Source organism: Ostrea edulis, chromosome 3 (genome assembly GCF_947568905.1).
Source record: "Ostrea edulis chromosome 3, xbOstEdul1.1, whole genome shotgun sequence".
In the NCBI taxonomy this organism is placed as follows: Eukaryota; Metazoa; Mollusca; class Bivalvia; order Ostreida; family Ostreidae; genus Ostrea; species Ostrea edulis.
Window position 1 is genome coordinate 76,734,566 of NC_079166.1, and position 23,767 is coordinate 76,758,332.

The 23,767-nt window shown below is 35.4% G+C and overlaps 1 protein-coding gene and 1 long non-coding RNA gene across 3 annotated transcripts in view; both read right to left on the reverse strand.

Moving 5' to 3' along the window:
* The window catches only part of LOC130052885 (uncharacterized), an 87,972-nt gene extending 65,062 nt beyond the window's left edge, over positions 1-22,910 (reverse strand). Inside the window, exon 1 of the mRNA XM_056159048.1 lies at positions 21,956-22,910. Coding sequence (XP_056015023.1) covers positions 21,956-22,001 — 46 coding nt within the window. The 5' untranslated portion in view covers positions 22,002-22,910. The remainder of the gene's footprint in view (positions 1-21,955) is intronic.
* On the reverse strand, positions 1,872-4,979 carry LOC130052895 (uncharacterized). 2 transcript variants are annotated; one of them, XR_008801265.1, is made up of 3 exons: positions 3,319-4,979; positions 2,850-3,030; positions 1,872-2,557 (listed from the first exon to the last, which is right to left on the reverse strand). It is a non-coding gene; the product is annotated as an uncharacterized LOC130052895 (long non-coding RNA). The 2 variants fall into 2 exon arrangements; XR_008801264.1 differs by having other exon boundaries at positions 1,872-3,030.
* Positions 22,911-23,767: the final 857 nt, after the last annotated feature.

The window sequence follows — 23,767 nt, forward strand, 5'->3', positions numbered from 1 at the left end:
GTCTTTACATACATAGGTGAGAAAGTTTCCATTATTCCTAGCCGAGACATACCATGTATGCGCAAAAAATTCATAAACAAATATCACACTACTCACGTAGAAAATGTGGACCTTACCGTCATCAAGCGCAGCGAAACACGCCATTTCGAGATTATAGTCGACGAAAGCTCGTTAACAGTAATGAATAAGGTACACTCATTTTGTATCTATTTTGTGACTTTCTTTATTAAAATGAACAGTTCTCTAATGTGTAACGTGCAATTCCTACGTAATTCAATAACTTGAAGCATGAAGCAGTTTCACTTTGCCACCGGATATAAGAAATTTTATTTCGTATTCCGATCCCAATCGAAAGTTGTTGACTGGGAATGACGTGTTTTAATTCAATCTACATGTAACATGTAAGCATTTTTTATATCACATTAAAAAAAAAACAAATATATACACATACACAATGTTGTAGAGTTATTTCTTGTAAATTTTCTGAGGTTTCGCACCATATTCGATATTTCGCGCCACGGTGTCAATAGGGCTTGTGTGCAGTTGTCGTTCGTTTCCCTATCAATGTTTATAGGTGACGCTGCGCTACAAACGACAATTTTCAACCTTATCTTTTATTTTTCTATGTCTATCAGTATCAATTTGATCGAAATCTTGTATTCAAATTGATTTGAATACAATATCATTGCATTTATTTACATATCAATTATCAAAATTAGATTAATTCAGAAAAGTTACATGGATTATTTAATGGCGGATGTTTATAAAAGTTTATGTTGATTTACCTAGGAGTAAATCAGCTGACACAGAACCCCCGCTGACGACCACTATACAAATCAATACAAATTACTGCGCAGAAAAGTGCGTGATGACCCAGGGAGATTGAACATAGTTCAACTTCCAATAAAAAAGATCATATTACATCAAATTCATTCAACGCCTATGCGGGTATTTTACTGAGATTTTACGGTTTAGATTATCGTTGAAATCTGGGAAAATATATTTTTCTTATAATCTTCTGTTTAAAAGTAAACAATCCAATAGCAGAAATGAGCAAACCAAAACCATTAACATGGATACACTCACATGATCAAGTTTGATCCCACATTTGTTTTCAAAATTAAACATTTCACTTTTTATTCATTTCATCATCCAGGGAAAATGTTTAGAGTCAATCCTGCACTGGTGATATCTTATGATGTACATAGGGATGTGGGGATGTGAAGATAGCAAGATTGTAATGTACCCCGCCCCCACAAAGAAGGGGAGACAACAATCACAGTCTAATACATGTACAGAAAAGTAATCATTTTAGTGGTTGTTAATTCACATCCCATCGGGAACTTATTTACTCATATTGAGACGCCACAAGCTGTAGGCGAAGTGTCACAAATTTAGACCTATGCTTAGCGCTCAGGGCCGTAGCAGTGGAGGTACTTTAACGTGCCAACGTACGCCAGTTTCAAGTGACAGGAGACCTCCGTTTTAATATTAAGGACGTACTCTACATCGTCATAATGGCTGACTTCCATTAACCCTTTCTCTACCGGCACATTTTAGAGGTTTTTAGAGACTAAATGACAGTATTTTAAAATCGATTTAAATCTGCATGGATCACGATTTGGGGTAGGCATATGACATGTAATTTTGTTAGGAATTGGACAGGGAACAATTTCTTATAAAATTTGTCAATGTATCCCATGACCTCATATAGGTCTACGAGGTCAAAGGTCATATAAGTGCACATTTTTGCAATCTTTTTTCTCTGAAATATATATATTACGACCCCTCTCACTAGATTAGAGTCAAAAATAGGAAATTCTAAATGTATGAGCTAATGTGCCTTTTAATATACTATAAAAAGAACAAAATCAAACTAATCAATTTTATTGACAAACAAATATTTTTGGTTGCTAAGTAACAACACTCATAGTACAATTTTGACCATAATTTGCCTTTCTGCATCCATTCGACACAATTTAAACGTAATTACAATCCATGATGATTAGTAAATGTCACATTATTTTAAAAATATAATCTTTAAATAGATCTTAATCATTTTAAAAGGTTTTTAACAAAAAATGTAATGAAGAGAATTAAGGTCAAAGATCATCAAATGGAAACTTCGTACTTTATATACTTGTCCATCATTTTCTAATAATATGACGTTTTGCCATTATGTTCCATTAAATAGAATAAGTATTGCAACATTAAAACAAAGATCTTTCAATTATTGTTAATCTAAAATAATCTATTTTTTATTCAGTTATATTTGGTTGCTAAGCAACAACACCTTATCAAATGTTATCAAAAAGTACTAACCATTTTTCCTCTCCAAGTTCAACATAAGCGAATGTTCAAGTACTTACTTTCAATCACTAGATTTAAATGTACTTGCATCATATTTAACAAAAATGTTCTTATATTCAACCTCTTGAAACCTATTTCTAGACATAATTCTTGATAACGAGTTGTTCCGACAGGGGCATGCGTTGACCAATATCTGTCTATCGACTGGAACTTCACAGCAGGCGTGTATAAGATAATGCACAAAAATCTGGAAAAAAAAGTATTTCTTAATACTTAGTCCTAAATACTAATGTATTGTCAAAGCTTTTGAATACTCAAATTGGCTCTGTAAATGTTTTCGATAATCAAGGCCCTCTGAAAAGTATGCATTTAATTACTTATGAAATTTTATCAGAGGTAATTGTAGTACACATTTAATAAATGAGTTACATTCACAGCCAGATTAATTTTGGTAAAGGTAATCTTTTTACTATGCATTTTATTATTCTTTTGAAACTGGAAATCACTGCCACAATATCGGTTTTTAAAACTAGTAATACCTGTACAGTTCCTCTTCAGTGAGAGGCTGAAAACTTCCTTGGGAAGTATATGGCAACCCTTCCCCCTAGATATGACCATCTCAGCATAATGGTTGGTGGCAACACAGATGGAGAAAACCAAATCTTCTGTCAAAGACAGCTTCATAAAATCTGCAGTTCTCCGAATAATAGGGTCCCATATCTGAAAGAAAATTGCAAATAAAATCAGTATTGGCCACCATACCTTAAAACGTGTCATACCTTATAATTAGAAACTAATTAGAAATTGTTTTGTCTCATTTTGTATGTATACGATCCCTAGTTATGCAGCAAAAAAAAAACCCACCAAAAAAGGAACAGTAAAATGGTACACACATATCAGTGTACCATAATGCCATGATTCCAATTGTGAATGTATTATCTGGATTTATTTGAATGTTAATCAAATTTACACTGATTTAACCCTATATTCAACCTCAAAGAGTCATACCAACTGAAAGGCAGGTTGTCACCCCGAATGAAATGCCACAGTTCTGGGATCAGGTGTTCCTGTGTCCTCCACATCAGCATCCTTCCAATGCATGTCTGGATTTGTCAGTAGACTGTCGCTAGCGGATGATACCTGGGAACTTCCCACTAAATATTGCGATGTCAATACCCTTTTTAAAGAAGAAAAGAAATCACAATTAAGAATTGTTGGTTTATGTTTAAAAAGCAAAATCTAAGTTTCACGGTAGCATGGAACAGTTTCGCACTTAAATTTATTTACTCAAATTTATTTAAAGATATGGTAAGGGATTGCATACATGTGTTAGAAATGAATCGAATATTTTATTATACATTGCGAGAGTAGCAGAGTGGGTAATGAAAAAAAAATGTATCATGTAGGTATCTGCATTATGCCTAGCATATATTATACACGAGGGCAAATACTGAAGAAATTCAGGTTAAAACCTACAGGGTCCAGCGAAAATACTGAAACTCTGAGGGAAAGTGAATGACCCCAGATATAAAAGTTGAATTGAATTGCTTCTTAATGGTACCCAGTGTCTAAATCCCCTTGTATGGTACTCTGATGGGCTGTGGATTTAGTCGAAATTAGAGAAAATCTAGGCAAGAAGGGGATTGATTGATTGATGTTTTCTGCCAAACTCAACAATTTTTCAGTTATCTGGTGGCACCCAGTTTTTTTTATTGGTGGAAGAGAGAACCCAGATACCTGGGGAGAGACCACCGATCTTTCGAAAGTAAACTGGGAAAACTTTCTCACTTGCCGGCGCGAATGGGATTCGAACTCGCGCCGACAGAGATGAGAGGCCGTGTGATTTTGAGCGCAATGCTCTAACCACTCGGCCACGGAGGAGACCGGCAAGAACACAGGGGCTCGGTTGTCAGATATTGAAGTTTTGTATTATTTGTTCCCGAATAATAAATTGAAGTTTTGCATGATTTGTGTCCGAATAATAAATTATATAAATAAAATCCACCACCAAAATCCGCTTTTTTAGAGGTTTTCAAAAAGGTGTATCATGTGTACATTAAAGTACTTGGCACACTGATTTGACTGCGGATAACTCCGTTTACCTGATCATGATATGGGGCTCACGGCGGGTGTGACCGGTCAACAGGGGATGCTTACTCCTCCTAGGCACCTGATCCCACCTCTGGTGTGTCCAGGGGTCCGTGTTTGCCCAACTATCTATTTTGTATTGCTTGTAGGAGTTATGAGATTGATCACTGTTCGTTATCTTCACCTTGCATTTATATAATTTATTATTCGGACACAAATCATGCAAAACTTCAATTTATTATTCAGGAACAAATAATACAAAACTTCAATATCTGATAACCGAGCCCCTGTGGGCAAGAAGGGAAGACATGCCCATCAGCTCATAGCATACAAGTACCAGCATGTATGGATCACATTTAATTTATGGTCATAAGCTACTAAGTGTATATAAAATACATGCATTTGGATAAAAGAGAAATCAATATGATTTTTCATTAGCCTGTCATAATCAGACTTTGATTGATGTTAACCCACCCCCATTTTGGCCCAAACACACATTTTGTTTTTATTTCTGTTACAGAATAAAGAAAATAATTCAAATTATGATAATAAATTCTATCATAAGTGTGTTTTCCTAACAGATTGTGTTTTCTTTTCATAGATAGATAATTTCTTTTATAAACATGGAAAAAACTTGGAAAATAGTCTTCTCACCAGCGGTCGTGAATGCCCAGTCTGATTAAAACCACCCCATCCCATTATACACTAAATACACCCCCTTCTTACACTCGCGCGTCACGTAAGGAGATAATTCTGGGGAAAAGGGGGGGAGGGGTGTTAATCAAACTGCCGGACCCGGACAGGGTGTTATTCACTTGTTTTAGATATCATAAAATATAAATATTTGCTTTCATGAAACGACAAACCATGGCATCAAATTGTGGTTAATTAATCGTGAATTTTTCATAACATGACAAAACCACATTTTTGTTTTCTTTTTAGTCGGCCTATGTGGCTACATCAACTTACATGTACGTATTTATACTGAATGCATGATCGTTTGGGTCATCCTGCAACAGGCGATCCAGGGCATCTTCTTCTGACATCAGGTCGTTTTAAAGATGTAAAATACAAGCGTTGGTTGTGGCAGTCACGGTGAAGCTGTGTTGTTTTCGTTGAAACGGAAACACGTGTGTTCTCCGTGCACACTTTCAGAAAAGCCCGCGAGGCCCGCGATCCGGATCACGGAAAAATAAAAGTATACAGGCTATATATAGGCGAACTTCTTTTTTGTTTTCTTTCTTTGGCAGAGAAAAAAATTATTACTATTCCGAACAAATATAACGTTTATATCTGAATTCGAAGTACTTTATTTATCTTTTTTTTAAATTCAATCTGCCGATGTAATATTCTCAATAGGTGTTTTATGAAGTTACATGTAGGTTGTGTAACTGTTATAAACCAATATTGGTTTTATGCTTTAAAAAAAAAAGCAGAGATACCTGGCTGATTATTTCATACATGTATGTATGTTGTTTTAGTGTATCAACAGGTACTGAATTTACTAAAAGAGGACAATACAAATAGTTTTCACCACTTTATTGTGCGACGCGCGTCGATTGCTTTTAGCGACGTCGATTTGTCGCTAATTTTTAAGAAAACCGCGCAGCATGTCCCAATTTCATTTTATCGTAATATAAAAACTACCGAGAATTATAATATGAATAAGGGTCCATCAAAAAGAACATTTCCTCTACTTCTACAGGATGTATTTACTTTTCCCTATTTCCATATATAAATATAGATAAAACGCCGATCTGTTTAAACATTGCGAAATAAAATCGTAAAACAACGTATATGTGCAAAAAATTGCTATTTTCTTATAACTTTGCCAGCCATTAAAAATAATTTTTATATGTACTGAAAGCAGGGAATATATGCTTCTCAAATATATAAAAAATATTGCAGTCATAGGGAAAATAAAAAAAAATCATAGCGAGGGGGGAAATGGCCTTGCGACAAAGCGTTGCGTCATATTTAGACGAAGTCATCCTTCATTTTAAATGCTTTTTTTAATTTAATGGCTTTATTTATTCAATTGATTTTTGCATAGTTAAAAAAATATAGAAAATTTCCAAAAATATGATATATAAAACATATATATTACGTCCGTAGTTTCAAAAAATTATAGACACTCCTTTTGCGTAGCCCTGTTTTTACGCGCTATCGCTCATATTGACCGATACGGTAGAGAAAGGGTTAAAACATGAAGGAAAAAATCAATATCAGCAATATTTGACTTTTGCTTTTCAATTAAGATACCTAGCCGATTAGCTCAGTAGGTTAGCATACCGACTACTAAACTGTAGGTCACAGGTTCAAGTCCAGCAGAGGTTTTATTTTATTTTTTCAGATTACCTTCTACTAAAACTGTATTTTTTGACAAAATTAAATAAATTTGAAAAATTTCAACTTCAAAATATTGTTGTACATATTTTCCACTTTTCATCTACATCAAATTTCTCTGGTGTAGCATACCTCCTTAAAGGTCTTACTCTCGCTTCTAAATGCTGAGCGGTTTATGATGGAGCACTATTACTATGTTTACCTTTTAGGTTTGACGAAGTCATAGCACGAGCGGGGCTGGAACTCAAGACATTACTTATCAGTTTAAATCTACCTACTGATACTTGTATGTAGACTGACAGAAAGATAGAGATATAAATATAAATAGATAAATATACATGTACTAGGGAGGATCCAGGAATTGCTGTTACAGGGGTTGTCACTTTATGAAGCAAGGGCTCTGGGCGCAGCCTTAAAGGTCCCAGTGGCTCCAGAGTGAAGCCCCCGAAAGCTCCTGGATTCAACAGATTTTATAGAGCTTGAAACGTGTCCCTATTTAGTCATTTGTAACATTTTCTATCATTTTTTTATAATGTGAAATTAATAAAATGACGCAAACATTAAGGGTTTTTGGAAAAAAATAAGTTCTCCCAATAAAGTAATTCAAGAAATCAAGAGATTTTGTGATTTATTTCTCCGGGAGTGGAAAAAAAAAATTGCTTCTGGTATCGTTTAGTACATTTTTTTTAAACAACACACCACGATTTGACTTTGATTTGAAATTTCAGGGCTGCGCTCCCCTCCCCTAATTCCGCCACTGATGTATACTGAACAATTTTAAAAATGTCATAGCCATACATACATGTAGGGCCCAGGGCTTCGTTGACATTTTTGGTACAGGTTTCGGTACTTTATCAATTGGAAATTTTACGTCATAAGGCTGCTATTCCGAGAAAATCAATTAGACCAAAAATAATGCGTCCGCGCGTTACAATTATTTTTATAGAAATGTATCGCTTATTTTTTTATCATACGTTATTTCGGTTCGATATTTTACCAGAAGTCGCACGTGGTGAGGTCATAATAGGGGTAGTTTTAATATATAGACAGGGACTTGAAGTATGATGGATCATGCAACCCCCCCCACCCCACCCCCGAACCTTCTACACACCTTTCTAACTTATGGATTGTAAATATACATCAAATATTATCTAAAAATTTAATAAATCAAGAAGAAATATCATCAATGACAACGAGAATTTTAATTGAACGTAGAAGAGATTTCGATAATCTTTAATGTATACTTACAAAACATAAGTATAAAAAGAAAATAAATGTGTTGATACTGGATCAGAAAAAGATAAGGGGGTCTTATATGCGCAGTTTCGCATGGCATTTGGAGTGTTGATAAACGGGTTAGGGTTGGGTTGGGGGGGGGGGGCTTTCACATCATATGAGCCCAGGCAAAAAAAAATATTGAAAAAAGAAAAGAAATATGTACATAACAATTGATAAAGTCTGACGGCTGATTAATATTTAGACACTGGGAAGGGACACTTATTTATTGATAATTCATTCATTTAGTAAATAATTTGTCATCAAAGTGGGAAATTCTGTGGGTTGTATCCTAGCTCCTAAAATTGTGAATTCTCATATAGATATAAACACTTTAGGGCAAAATATATATTGATAGCTAAAAGACACTAAGTATCATTAGTTTGTTGTCTTTGAAAAAAACAACTTTGATTGGGGTCGATATTTGCGTAAGCTATTTCCGTAAACCAAAAAACAAAAAAAACAAAAAACAAAAACAAAAAAACAAGCGATAAAGCTAAAAAGTAGAGAAAATTAAGCTCATGTGAGTGTTTATTACCATGGCAAATTCTACCGGAAAACAATGATCACGATTGCCGCGCGGGCACGTCCGGCGCCGAATACAACTAGCCAAATAATGCATTGTAGGTAGAAAAACAAATTGCAGTTATATATACATATGTATCATGATTAAAAATACATATGCTACAATTTTGATGCTGGATATCCATACAAGTTAACGGTATTCTGTAAATAAAATAGGGGGTGGCATATAGCATTATGTGTTTATTATGGGACGGCACGAGCCGGCCCATTACATGTTCAATAAGATTTGAGAAGTTGCATGCGTTTCTGCGAGACAGATGTCTGTCACCGCAGAAGTGTTCTAACAAAGCATGACGTCTTTTATTTATGTTTTCAGCAAAGGCTTATATCTTTTAAATTGTATCAATGACTGTGATATGTAACATTTTAAATGTCAAGAAAAGCAATAACAACCTTTCCACACGGGTAAACGCGTTATCGGCTATTCGGTAGAATTCGGACATTCGGTTGAAAGTGGTTTTGGACTGGTAAGTTTATTTTCTTAAAATAATTGTGATTGGAGTTCTTTTAGGGCACGGCAACTAGTTTGCGTTGGACCGTAAGTATTAAAATTCAAGAAAAATGCGCGGATGTATTCTATGGTGTTGATGTAGAAGAATAGAACGTTTACAAAAGTAAAATTTACCAATTTTGTTACACATTTTGGTCACAATTTTTATTGTAAGTAAATGCAACCCGACATTTTCTGCAATTTATCAACCATTACTTACTGTCAACAATATAACATATGGCCAATGTCGCGGCCGGGATTCGAACCACGGACCGTTCACCCCGTATGCGGAAGGCCCGGGGTTCGAATCCCGGCCGCGACACACCTAAGTCGTTAAAACAGGTAGTGACAGTTCCATCGCCAAACGCTCGGCAACAGATGTGAATGTCATGGGTCCTCGGAGATGACCTTAAAAACGGATGACCCGTGTCAAAGTAGGTGTGGCACGCTAAAGAACCCTCACTGCTCAATGGCCGTAAGCGCCGAGCATAGGCCTAAATTTGAAGCCATTCATCGGTGTTGGTGACGTCTCCATATGAGTGAAAAATTCTCGAGTGAGACGTTAAGCAAGATACAATCAATCAATCGTTGAGACAAGTTTTGTCAATCTACAAGCAATAATTTTGATTTTAATTCGTTACCGGAAATTCAGTTGATTACTTTGAATGTTATCAGTAACTCTGGTTATCAGTAATTAGGTTGATGTTACTGTAGAGGAAAGTAAGAATCACACGAATACTCAGCATTAACCATTTAATGAGTTGTATATGAAATAACATAAGGTGGAAAGAATTCTCTTCTAATAAAACGTGAAATTGATTGCCCCTTTCTGCTTTTATAAACAAGTTGTATGATCTTATCATCGGGCTTTGCTTATTTTCTATGTACATTATATTAAAGTTAGATCAAAAATAGCAATCAGACACAAAAATACGTGGAGTCTTGCATATTCTTATCTTATAAGAAAGACATATAATACTCTGCAAACGCGTAGCTACCTATACGCAAGTACGAAACTGCGTACAAATTATTTGAGAAAGAGAGAGAGAGAGAGAGAGAGAGAGAGAGAGAGAGAGAGAGAGAGAGAGAGAGGGAGACTTTGCCATTAAGGTATTTGTGTCTAAAAGTAACTGCATTATATAACCCCGGTTTATGATTTAATCAGCATCATAATGTCCATTCAATCAATTTCCAATCATTAACATCATGCTGAATATCATTTTAATGTACAGTGATCCCCCGTTATATTGCCCCCGTTATAATGCCACCCCCGCATATCGCCAAAAAAGTTCAAAGTCCTGTTTTCCTTGCTATGTTAAACCCCGTTATAGCGCCATCCCCCGCATGCCGCCATCCGCCAACCTATTTACAGGTACGATTGGGTCAATTTCCGTTATAATCACCCTCGCGAATTATCGCCAATCAACGGCAGGAAAATTTCAGTGAGTTGGCTTACGCAATTATCTGCCATTAGTTATCAAGATATCAAAGTTTGCAGCAGATAATAAGTTACGTAAATTATAATCAACTGAGTTCAGATATGCAGTATTGGTTTTTAAATCTAAGTATGGCGGACACACCTAAGTGTAAGCGTCTTGGACATCAAACAAAAACTAGAAATCATTAAATACTCCTACCATTATCAGGCATTTACGACCACAGGAAGCCGGGATTATCCAGGCATTCAAAGCATGATGTAGTAGATAAATGTGTTTGATTTCTTATGACAACTGTACACATACCCCCTTCCCCCGATATAATGCCACCCCCGTTATAATGCCGAAATTGCCGAGGTACAAATGTTGGCGTTATAGCGGGGGATCACTGTACATCATACAGTGTATGGACATGAAGTAGACGGATTAGGATATTCTTCTTTCTTGGCACGCTGGTTTTGACTACGGATACCTCCGCTTACCTTATCAAGATATAGGGCTCACGGCGGGTGTGACAGAGGATGTTTACTCGTCATAGACACCTGTTCTCATCCATGGTGTATTAAGGGGTCAATGTTTGCTCAACTCTCTAATTCTTATTGCTTATAGGAGTTATGAGATTGATCACTGTTCGTTATCTTCACCTTTCATCAGTGACATTTACCATACATGTTTATACCATTCTGTCGAAAACAAAGAGGGGGAAATCATAACACGAATGTTAAATCAGTCCACGTACACACGATGCGTTGGTACACTAAAACACTTTAGAAAATAATTTTGTAAACTCTTTTGGGTTTCGGAATTGACAAGAAACCCTGTTTCTATGCACACAAAAATAGGTGATTTCATTGGTACACTTCGTTTTCTCTCTGGTTACGAGACTGCTCTGCTTATGGCGACAAACATAATCAGGCTTCAATTGCAATGTTATTCAATTAGTGTGAATATTTGAATTCATGTACGTACAGGTATATGTGGTGTGAAATTTCAAGGATGCAATGAAAGTGAAAAACGTGTCTAAAGAGACAAATATCAAACAACCGGACAAGAACCAGCCTTATAGGATCATAGCAAATGACCAGTGAATAAATGTGCCAAGTGCGTGGCAAAAAACCTTTTCTGCATACTTATCGGAGTAAATCGCATTGGCACTAAATTGTATGTAATGCATGGTCGGAAAACATTTCCTCATTTGATAGAGAATGACTGTGCTATCAAGTTAGGGTTTGATCACGGTGGACAAAGGGAATGTATGTTTATCCCTGTCCATCCATCTCGATTGAGTTTTGAGTTCGTGCGTTCTGGTACATGTGTCAGACACTATAAATTGTATGTAGAAATTAGTATTGTTACATTTCATTTACATGTGGATTGTTATTTGGTAGGTGGTACATCAAGGTTTAGTTCTTAGTAGGTTCTTGTAACATATACATGTATTTTCGCTTGGGTGTCTCTGATAAGTTTAATGACTTATTGTCTGCATTTAATAACATCACTGGGATAGTTATCAGTACTATGTTATACTATTATTCGAAATGACATGTCGAGAAGCTATAGTAGTAGCACGTGAAATCATCCATGGAATCTGAAAGAAAAATATGAATTCGGATTCAATGAGGACTTAGATTGTTTTAAAAGTTTTAAAAAAAAATCATACTGTTAGGGGAAAAGGTTTTTTTTAAAAGCTCCATCATTTCATAACTTGACACCAGTCCAAGCTCCCTTTCTCTAGTATAAAATGTTTCATACATTGCATGTACTACGCTACTATTTTGTCTGACAGTTAATCATACATATACAAAATGCCCCTGGGGATTCGGGTCAGAGTAGGTCCTGATTATCCCCTGCTTGTCGTAAGATGGGACTAAATGGGGCGGTCCTTCGGATGAGACCGCTTAAGCCGAGGTCCCGTGTCACAGCAGGTGTGGCACGATAAAGATCCCTCCTTGCTCAAAGACCGTAAGTGCCTATGATAGGCCTAAATTTTGCAGCCCTTCATCTGCAATGGTGACGTCTCCATATAAGGGAAACATTCCCGAGAGGGGCATTAAACAATATATTATCAATCGATTTGTCACCAGAAAAAACTTTTAATTTCTATTAGATCCACCAACTCAGTACCCAGCAGATAAGAATGACACAACGCAATTACTATAGTTTTAAGTCTCCATTACTTTGTTCCGAACACTTAACAACACCAGTTTCACGAATTTTTTATTACTAAAACACCAATTTGGTGTCTAGTTAATGCTGTATAGGATTATTTAAGTCTAAAAATGCTAATCAATACCCCCTCTTGAATAAATACAATTCTTTACAGCTCTAGTATTACATTTTTGATAGATTTTTACAAAATGCATAGTGGATTTTCTATTCTCAGTGCTGCTAATCTTTTAAATGGGAATTGATTGATGTGCGCTTTTAGCTGCTGAAAGGATGATCATATACCTATTTAGTATTACTATTACCGCGGCATAGAATGTGTCTTTATCAATAAAAAAAACGTATGAAGTTACCCTGTGTTTCCTAAACATACGCCATTGAAGCGAATGTCCGATAACAACCGAATAGCCGATAACGCGTTTACCCGTGTGTTTTCGCATAGCGATGCATTCTATAAAGAAGACGGTAGAAAATCACAAGATTGTTTGACAAGCGACATAGCGCCATCTAGCACGGGAAAAAACGTGGCCTGCACAGACATACATGTAACATGTCAAGCTACAACGTCGTTAACCACGGTTCTAAGTCCAGAAGTACCTACCCGACCTCAAACCGTGCCGACATGATCAGCAAACCCTCGATTTTCATGAATGTTTATAAAGTGATGCAATAATTTCTTTGACCAATCACAAGTACAATAACAGATTTCCGATACTTTAATGTCTGCGCCCACAACAAACAAGAGGCCCACAGGTATTATCAGTCACCTGAGTACTAGTGAAAAAGTATCACTACTCCAAAGGGCTATGAAATCTAGAAAAAAAAATTGTCCTGTTCTGAATGTATAAGGTAAATTCTAATGTTCAGCAAGAGTATAAAACAAGATGTGTAGAATTACAATTTTTGTACATCCTTTTCTGCTATTCTTAAGTATGCATTTAGATTTCATACAGTATCAGCAAACTTACAGATAAATACTGTATACTAAGTTTGGTCCCACCCTGGGGTCAGAATCCCTAACCCGGGGATCTTCAAATGTACAATCTTGGTAAAGGACTACCTGCTCTTTCTATATATCCATTTACTTTCAATTTAGTATCAACAACACTGATCTGATGTTATCTAAGTATTATACACATGAACACTATATAGTGAGATTGGCTCCGCCCTGAGGTCAAAACTCCTACAACGAGGATCATGAAATTTACATTTTTGTGGAGGCTACATGTATATCACTAAGCATTTCGTTTTTCTTACACATGTGTGGTTGTAAAGATTTTTGAAAATTGGTCAATTTTGGGAAGTCTTTGCCCTGCCCCCAAGGGCCCAATTACAATTTAAGCCTCCCCCTTGTCCCACATATGCTTCATATCAAATTGGAAAAAAATTGGAATGATTATTATCAAGAAGAAATTAAAAATGTATATTGTTCACACATTTAATAACTGACCATTTTGGCCACACCCTGATACCAAAACCTTAGGATCATCAAATTTACAATTTTGGTAAAGGACTACCTGTTTTTCTAAATATCCATTTACTTTCCATTTAGTATCAATGACACTAAAGAAGATGTTATTTAAGTGTTTACACATTAAACACTATATACCAAGCATGGCTCTGCCCTGGTGTCAGAACCCCTACCCCGGAGTTCATGAAATTTACAATTTTGACAGAGGCCTCCCGCTCTACAAACGTCTCCATATGAGTGAAATATTCTCAAGAGAAACGTTAAGCAATATACAATCAATCAATCAATCCTGCTCTACATCACGACGCATTTAGTTTTTCTTACACGTGTGCGGTTGTATAGAAGTGAATTGTTGAAAATTGGTCAATTTTGGGCAGTTTTTGTCCCGCCCCTAAGGCTCCAGGGGTGCAGGAGTCCTGAAATTTGCAATAGATGTCCCCCTTGTCCCAAAGATGCTACATGTCAATATGAAAAGAAATGGGACTGGTAGTTATCGAGAATAAGTTAAAAATGTTCAATGGTTAACACACGACGGACGACTGACGACGACGAACGACAACCAATTGCAATAGGTCACCTGAGTTTACTCAGGTGCCCTAAAAGCCTGCAGTATAGACTAGTAATAACGAACAAAACAGGCCACATATCCCTATTTACAGAAGCAAGTCAAGTTTATATCAAGTACATGTATTTATGAAATGAAATTCGCATTAACAGTAGTGGTTACGCTTGTCAATTATGTGTTCATAAAATTAATCTATTCTGAAACATGATAAGGAAATTCGGGGTAAAGTGGATGTTTTGAAATCTGAAAGAGTAGAGTCGATCGGACAATTATTTAAGGAAAGCGGCGTGTTTACGCATATGATATGGCAAATTTATTACACCGGTGAAGTCAACAAAGAGCGTCCATTAGTTACAACTGTTACAGCTAAAACGTGTACAGTTTCTTCTCAATCGGCAATCCTCGGATTATTCCGCTACGAGCACGCCATGACTTGAGAATATTTTCTTTCCATAAAAAATGGAAACTCGCCGATTGGCTGATTAATGAATATAAATATTCATGAAGTCGAGGGTAATTTTGATCACACAGCCACGGCACTTGACGTAGCGTAAACGGAGACAATAGGCGTGACTTGCGACGAAGGTCAAACAGCATCTTCGCTAGCCAAGAGTTTACGATTTTTAAACCATTGGCTTGTGAACATTGTCAAACTGGGGCATTGTTATATCGAGTATATTGAAGAGTTCAGGACCAAACATTACAAATTAAAGAGGTGACCTTGTATTTCGATAAAAGAAGAGTTCCGGAAGGTGTATTTAGTGTATTGTGTGAGTCTGTGTGAAAGTGAGTTTTTTTCTTTCTAGTTTTAGTTCAATTCAGTTCAATTAATGTATTCATTCACCAAACATGTTGGCATACAAACAGGGTTGCATAGTACTTTGCAATGGTTTTCCTTTGATATATCATCATCTTAATTGTAGATGTTGAAAGGGAAATTTAGAGCGTACTACTTTCGCAATTGAGAATTTCAAATAGTCTTGTAATTCATAGTTCTTTCTATTTTTACTGTAAAATAGCAATTTTCCACGTTTAGAGAATTCAGTATTTTGCAGCAGCATGTTAATATTGACAATATTATAATTCTTCAGGTAATTGTAGAATGTGCTTTTATCAATATCTGATGATGAAAGATTTAGCTTATTTCTTAACTTTAGTATTTGTCCCTGCCAATTTTCCTGTAAACCAGTGGTATAAAGTTTATCATCCTCCAGTTTAGCAGCCATAAGTATTGGATTTTTAATATCGTTTTCATCATCATAACGGTTCACTATATCTAGATTCGTCTTTGCAGCAATATTTAGTGTTTGAATACTTGTTTTATGATATTGTAAAATTTTCCACCTACACGGCCAGCGCGGATACTCGCACACACTCGTAAGGATCCGCGAAAATAGGGGCAAAAAAAATCACCCTTGTCCACGGATTTCATTTCCCGCAAATAACCCATAAATAACTTGTAACAATCCGTAAATATCGTAAACTGGTCGCAAGAACACGCAAAATGCTCGTAAAAATCTGTAAAACGATCGTAAACAGTTTTTTTCCCTAATCTTTGCGGTTAGTTTACGATATGTTACGGGTAGTTTACGAGTTGTTTACGGATTATTACGAATGCTTAAGTGATATTTACGATTTCATTCACGTTGGGTTACAATCGCTTTACGGATTGTTCAGAGTCAATACGAGTCATTACATGTATTCTTAAGCCGTGAGTACATAACACGGCCAAGGTACGAGTGGGTTTCTGATCCACAACCCCCTCCCCGTCACAAAACGACCCCTCTGACCACCTAACCATGGTGACCGGTCTGTAACATAACGAAACTAGTTCCAGTACGAACGCAAAGCATTGTCGGAAGCTGCTATGAAATAATAACAATCTTTTTTTATTAATTGCAAAATATATTTGTAAGTACGTGCTTACTGTGCTATAATGTAGGTACGCCACTGCCTTAACATATACTAGAAATAAAAGAGGCCCAAGTAAACTGTCTTGAGGAACCCCGCCTGTAAAATTACATACAGCAAAATTTGCATTGTTTACATTTACAATTTGTTTTCTCACAGATAAATAGGATTTAACATTCAATTGACTTAACGCCGATGACATTCAATTTTTCACAAAGTATTTTATGATCAACTGATACGTGCCAGGATAATTTACCTGGCGGCCGCTACTTAATTTGTGTAGCAGTTTCGCAGCAGTCCCAGTAAACAAACCGAAAAACATTCCCAGCGGTCCCAGCAGTCCCAATAGGCGGGGTTACAATAACTAGTGGGAGGAGCTAAGCCGACAATACGTAAGTCGGAATCGAAGATAAATGACTTACAATACAATTAAAGAGAAAAACAATACATTATACATGGAGGCAGCAAATATTTAAAATACTTGTGTAAAACTTTTTCATCAATTTATACCAAAATGTTAGTTTATGAATAAGAGTGAAAAAGATGCATGCAAAGTTTACAAGTCTGATAACCACAAACACAACGTAAAATCAATTAACGTCCATGTTCTATCAGGCGGTATTGCTGTTGTTATTCATTATTTTATTTTTTGATATTTCATACACGTGAAGTGTGTCTTGGGTTCTGAAAATTATGTAGCATAACTATATCTATTTCTTGACTGGGTTATTGAAATAAATGTGTATAATTTTTTTCATAAAAACAACTTATTCTACAAATACCAAGCTGGTTTTTTACCAGGTCATTCTACAGTTTTTCAACTATTAGAAACTTATCACAGCATTACAAAAAGCATAGATGATAGTAAATCTTGTTGCATGGTCTTCTGTGATCTATCTAAAGCTTTTGATAGAGTTTGGCACAAAGGTCTTCTTTTTAAATTACAAACCTATGGGATCAAAGGTAATATTCTTGAATGGTTTTCTGATTATCTTTCTGATTATCTTTCTTGTCGCAGCCAAAAAATTATGTATAAAGACCATTTGTCTTCAAGTGCAAGTGCAAGTGTAAATGCAGGGGTACCCCAAGGCTCTGTTCTTGGACCACTATTGTTTTTAATTTATGTTAATGATGTTGCTGAAAATATGCTGTCTTTTTGTAGATTATTTGCTGATGATAACTCCATTCAATATGCATCTAAGAACGTACATGAAATTGAATTCACGTTGAATCATGATCTTCGTGTTCTAGATGAATGCTCTAAACAATGGTTGTTAAAATTTAACCCCTCTAAAACAAAAGCTGTATTTTTTACATTGAATAAGGATATTGATCCTCCTAAATTATTTTTTTCAAAATTGTCAGTTGGAATATGTGCCAGTGCACAAACATTTAGGGTTGTTCATTTCACGTGATTTGGGTTGGTCACATTATATAAATACAATAACAAGTAAGGCTTACAAAAATTTAGGACTTCTTAAAAAGCTAAAATTTACTTTAGGAAGAAACACTCTATTAAAAATGTACACTACTTTTATTAGACCAGCTTTAGAATATGCCTCAGTGGTTTGGGATGGTTGTAATGCATACGATAGTGATTTGTTAGAAAAAGTCCAACTATGTGCAGCGCGAATAATTACTGGCCTTCCTATATTAGCATCTAGAGATTCTTTGTATTTAGAAACTGGCTTAGAGCCTCTGTCTTTTAGACGAACAACAGCTAAATTAGTTACCATGTTCAGAGTTCATAATAATGATGTTCCTGAGTATCTACAAGAAACGATCCCAAGAAAAATAAATAATACATCCAAGTACAATCTCCGTTATGGAGACAATTATAAAATGCCAAAATGCCGACTTGAACTTTATAAGAAATCATTTGTACCTGATGCTTTATCAAAATGGAATTCACTTGATATAGAATCAAGACAAGCTACTTCAGTTAAGCAATTTCGTAAGAGTGTTAGCTCCAAAAATATCAACAATCCCAAACCACCGGCATATTTTTCCTATGGTACTCGTTTTCTGAATATAATTCATACCAAACTTAGACACACATGTATTTTGAATTACGATCTATATAGACGCAATATTGTTGATTCTCCGTTATGTTCTTGTGGTATGAAAGAAGACGCTTATCATTTCTTCTTTATTTGCAGTAAATATTCAAATGCTAGATATAAATTAATGGATAGCTTGCTGAGGTTAAATGATCTAGTTATTATCGATGTCCACCTTCTACTTTGGGGTAATAATACTTTATCTTCTGAGTTAAACAAGCGTATTTTTTCTTATGTTCAGTCGTTTATTCATGAAACCAAAAGATTCAATTGATGTTCAATTTAAATTTTTTGTACATTAATTTTCTACAATAATATATTGTTATATTTTTAAGGAGAAGAACTCGTAAGTTATTTGAACTTGTTTCTGATCCTTTTGTATATTATTATGTACAATAAAATATGTTCAAAACAATCAAAACAAATAAATGTGTGTAAAGTCGCCTAAATGATTTATTCACTTATCGTCTATATTAAACTAGCAAAAACTGTTTTCCACTTACGTGTACACGTATTTTTGATTTTTAAATGATTGGTTAGATATTATTCAAATTATCCGCCGCCGAATGTAGGGAGATATTCTTGCTATTCTATTTCCATCAAGTTTTCTAGTGAAAGTGCGTCAGCAAGCGGTGAACAAACTACTGAGGTGATTTGTGTATTTTCTGAATACACAGTGGACGGGACTTTCCTGTCAGTCATAACATCCCGTGATTCATTCACTGAAAAAAAAAAACAGTCTCAGAAAGCTGTCCCGGGGATTGCTGGGACCGCTGGGACTGCTTTCTAGAGCAGTCCCAGGTCAGTCCCAGAGCAGTCCCGCATTTTGAGAGAGCAGTCTCCAGGACTCTTTTCTGGGACAACTTGGGTATCAGGTTGGGTCTGGTTGCAATTGACGACCGCTACTTATTATTTATACATGGCGGCTGCAAATTGCAATTTAATAATCCAATTCGTAACGCTCAGTGATTATTTTGGAAAGATTTAGAATAGTACGCAAATACGCAGCAGTGTAGGGACAGTCGTCGTCGAAGTTGACAAGCAGAAAAGTGTACATGGTCAAAATTACCAATTTGCACGCGCATGCACGTGCGCTTCATTTTGATTGGATAATACTAAAACGTTTGTAACTCTTTTATTTATGAAGCAAATGAGATGATATTCACAGCATACGTATACAATATGTGTATCTACATATTGGTGTAACAAAAAATGCCAACGCACACACGCATGCGCGTGCAACGTTTTTCAAATGTTCAATTTTTAAAGGACGATAACGTTTTTCTTTTTCATCATATTCTATTGATATTAGGGGTTTAGATGTGTCTTGGCACTCCTTACAAATTGCTGTGGTTAGAATTACTGCTCAGCATGTGCATTCACGTGTGCTGAATTCTGATTGGACGATTTTAAAATCGCTATAACTTCCTTATATTTGGTGGAAACATTATGAAATTCATACTGTGGGTATATGATACAAATGCCTGTTGAACGACATCAACAAAAATGTGGAATCATACACGCGTGCGCGTGATTGCAACGCTTTCTTTCATTTCTTGGTACTGAAATGACCATATTGAACGTACTACATGTAATTAAAGGCTAAAATAAAATGATTTTTGCTATAGATTAACAAGGACATCACTTTTTAATTGGGGGAGGTTTGGGGAACATATGTAACGATCCCCGTTACAATTAGAACTAGTTAAATATTACATTAATATTATCCGTGGAGATATGAGTTAGATAAGGTCTACAGTGCCCTTTGCTTGTCTTACGAGGTAACTAAATGGCGCGGTCTTTCAGGTGAGATCGGAAAAATAAACCGAGGTCCCGTGTCACAGCAGGTATGAGACGTTAAAGAACCCTCCTTGTCCAAAAGCCGAATGCGCCGATCATAGGCCTAAATTTTGCAGCCCTTCACCGGCAAAGATGATGTTTCCATATCTAATTAAAATCACATCCTAAGATAACCTGAAGAAACCATCAAACAAACACGGTGCAAATGCCATTAAAACACTAGGTGTACAATTGTGGAATAAACTGCCACTGGAACTTCGAGAGCTTAAACCACATGGATCATTCCGCAAAACCCTATAAACACTCTTGTTCAACGTGAATATGCCATGTGAATGTAAAATTCAGTGTAATATTAAGGATTCCATGTACCAGCTCTTGCAAACAGAATTTTGATCCACCATACGAATACCTATACACCAATTGTATCTTGTCAAGTATAAGTCAATCACTTTGTCATTTTACTACCATGTTTTATCTAAATTCTTTTCAGTGTTTTATCATCTCCTCTATAGCTCTTCCAGGTCTTTTATTAGTATAATATCATTGATCATTGGCACATTGTACAGCGCATAGAAACTATCTGTAATTTTGCGCTTTATAAATGAATAAAATAATAATAACTCACAGTCGCTATTCAGAGTATACGGCGTGGATCTAAGAAGTCTGATATTAATTAGATTGTTCTCGAGAGAGACTTTAAACAAAATACACTCAATGAATAAACACATCATTTTAGGGATTTAATTTTCATTTTGTTGATTTGATTATTATTTATTCTGTTACAAATGTCACCATGCCTATTTTATATGATCTCTGTCATATATATATATATATATATATATATATATATATATATATATATATATATTTATATATATATATATATATATATATATACACTGTATATATATATTTCATACACATTGGACAGTGAACTATTGATCTTTGATGTTGTTGATCTTTCGTGTATGTTATAATAGATAGAGAGTACGTGAATCATAACACATTCATATTCAAGTGTTTTGCACTATGCAGAGCTAAAACATTAAAATTCATATTCCATTCTTATCTAAGATGGTATATTAATACTAGTATGCATTAAAAAGTTGCATGGATCAATACTATGTTTTCTTCAAACGAATATACATAATGAATGTTACATTTGATTTTGATAAATTGAAAGTATCAATTTACGATAATACCGGAACTTGTGAGGTTATGTTGTTTTAATGACAAAACTAAGTAATGCAATCGTTCGCAATTTCCAATACCTTTTTTAAACGGACATTGCTTGTAATATTGAATTCGTCCATTTGTTGTACAGTTCAGCATAAAATGTTCGTTATTTGCACCTTTTTAAATACAGTGTAGGTATATATTTAGTAATATCATTTTCAAGTAAAAGTGATTGAATTATTACTCACACAAATTTGAGTATAAGAAGTTGATTACCTGATATCTCTGTTTTCCATACGCTGTAATCACCAAGTACTGCCATCTTCCTCCCTAAGACAACACAAAATACAGTTACATCAGTTGTTTTATTTACTATATTTTGTTAAATGGACAACACTTTCTAGTATATGTGTAAAACTACAATGAATAACAATAATACACTTGTACATCCACCATTCTCCATGTCAAATTATCAAAGCATCATCTTAAACACACATCAGAGAATTGCGATATACCTTAAAATTCGTAATCATACACGTAGTTCTCTATCACAATTCAATCTGAATGTTTGCACTATCTGCATATGTCCAGGATAAACTCCATACGGCTTCTATTACTATTTTTGTGAAAGCTTTGTGAATGGAAATCCATTGTACTAAACATGAATAGAATACAAGGAATATACATCAGCCGTCACGACAAAATCAGGTTTGTTGAGTTGAAACGACATAGTTGCCCTTTTGAGTTATTTTCCTAATGTATGATCATCCAAAAATATCAAATACATATTGATGAAATAAAAAAAAAAAAAAAAAGGACAAAAAAAGACCTATCAAACTGCATAGATCAATAGGCCCCATGGACCCTAAAACAGATTCCATTGCACTAGCTTACTTATCACAAGCTAGCATTCATGTTCGTGGACTTTGTTATTATACACAGGATAATTTGGACTACATGGCTAATATCATTGTAAGGGGTGTTTATAAAAAACAGAGACGTGTAGCTTATGTGTGTTTGATAAATGAACATAAAGCAGTTACGATAGACACCATGCACAATTTCATTGGATTGGATATAAGAAAAAAATCTTTCACTTTTCTATATTCTTAATAAACAAGAGGTCCATGGTTCACATCCCCCACCCGAGTTACGTTGGTACTGTTGTTATTTAACAGTTGTGATTTTTAAAAGATGTTTGAAAATCAACATCCCCATTCAATCAGTTGACTCCGTATTGTGACCTCACAAAAGGTTACGGCACAGGCGGGCTTGAATTCACACAACATGGGATCCCTAAACACTGACATAGGACTTGCATGGCCTTGATGCTCTGAAGAAGGTCGGGCTCACTTGGCCAGGCATCATGGAATAAACTTGTCAAAATGAATGTGCATATCATGAGATCCAAATCATTCATTATACAAAAGTTATGAGCTAGGTTAAAGTTTCGAACATGCAGGAGGAAACAATACCCCTTGACTATGCATGGAGTTGTGGGGGTATAGAAATCTTGAATAAATACAACTTGAAAACATAAGCTTTAGGGTATGATGCAGGATGCAGTGTGGCCCTAGTACTCTTGAAAAAAAAAACGTTTAAACTAATGTCCTGTATATTTCCAAATACAATTTTGATCTGCTATTTTCCAACTCTACCCCAAGGGTCCTTTGAAATGAACTTTAAGCTACCGTAAAATACTTGCATACCAATTTGACTTATCATGACTCTATTGTTGTTGATATGGAGGGTGTAAAAGATACTCCTTATACATTTTCACGTAAAATTTGACTCCCTAGTGTGTTTCCGACCCTCATTCGAGGAGACATAACTGAACAATGTTGAATCTGTACCACCTATGGATGCCATCATATCAACATGTTTTTCTTCTGCTGTTTTGGGGAAGATTTTTTTTTTTATTTTGTACCTATTATATCCGCATGTTAAACTTTAATCCCCTACTGTGACTCCATCCTACCTCCGGGGAGAACAATTTCAACACATTTGAAAATACGTTTTAGAAGGAAAACATTTTCATGTAAATTTCATTTTTTTTCTGCCCAGCTGTTCTTTGAAAGAAAATTTCAT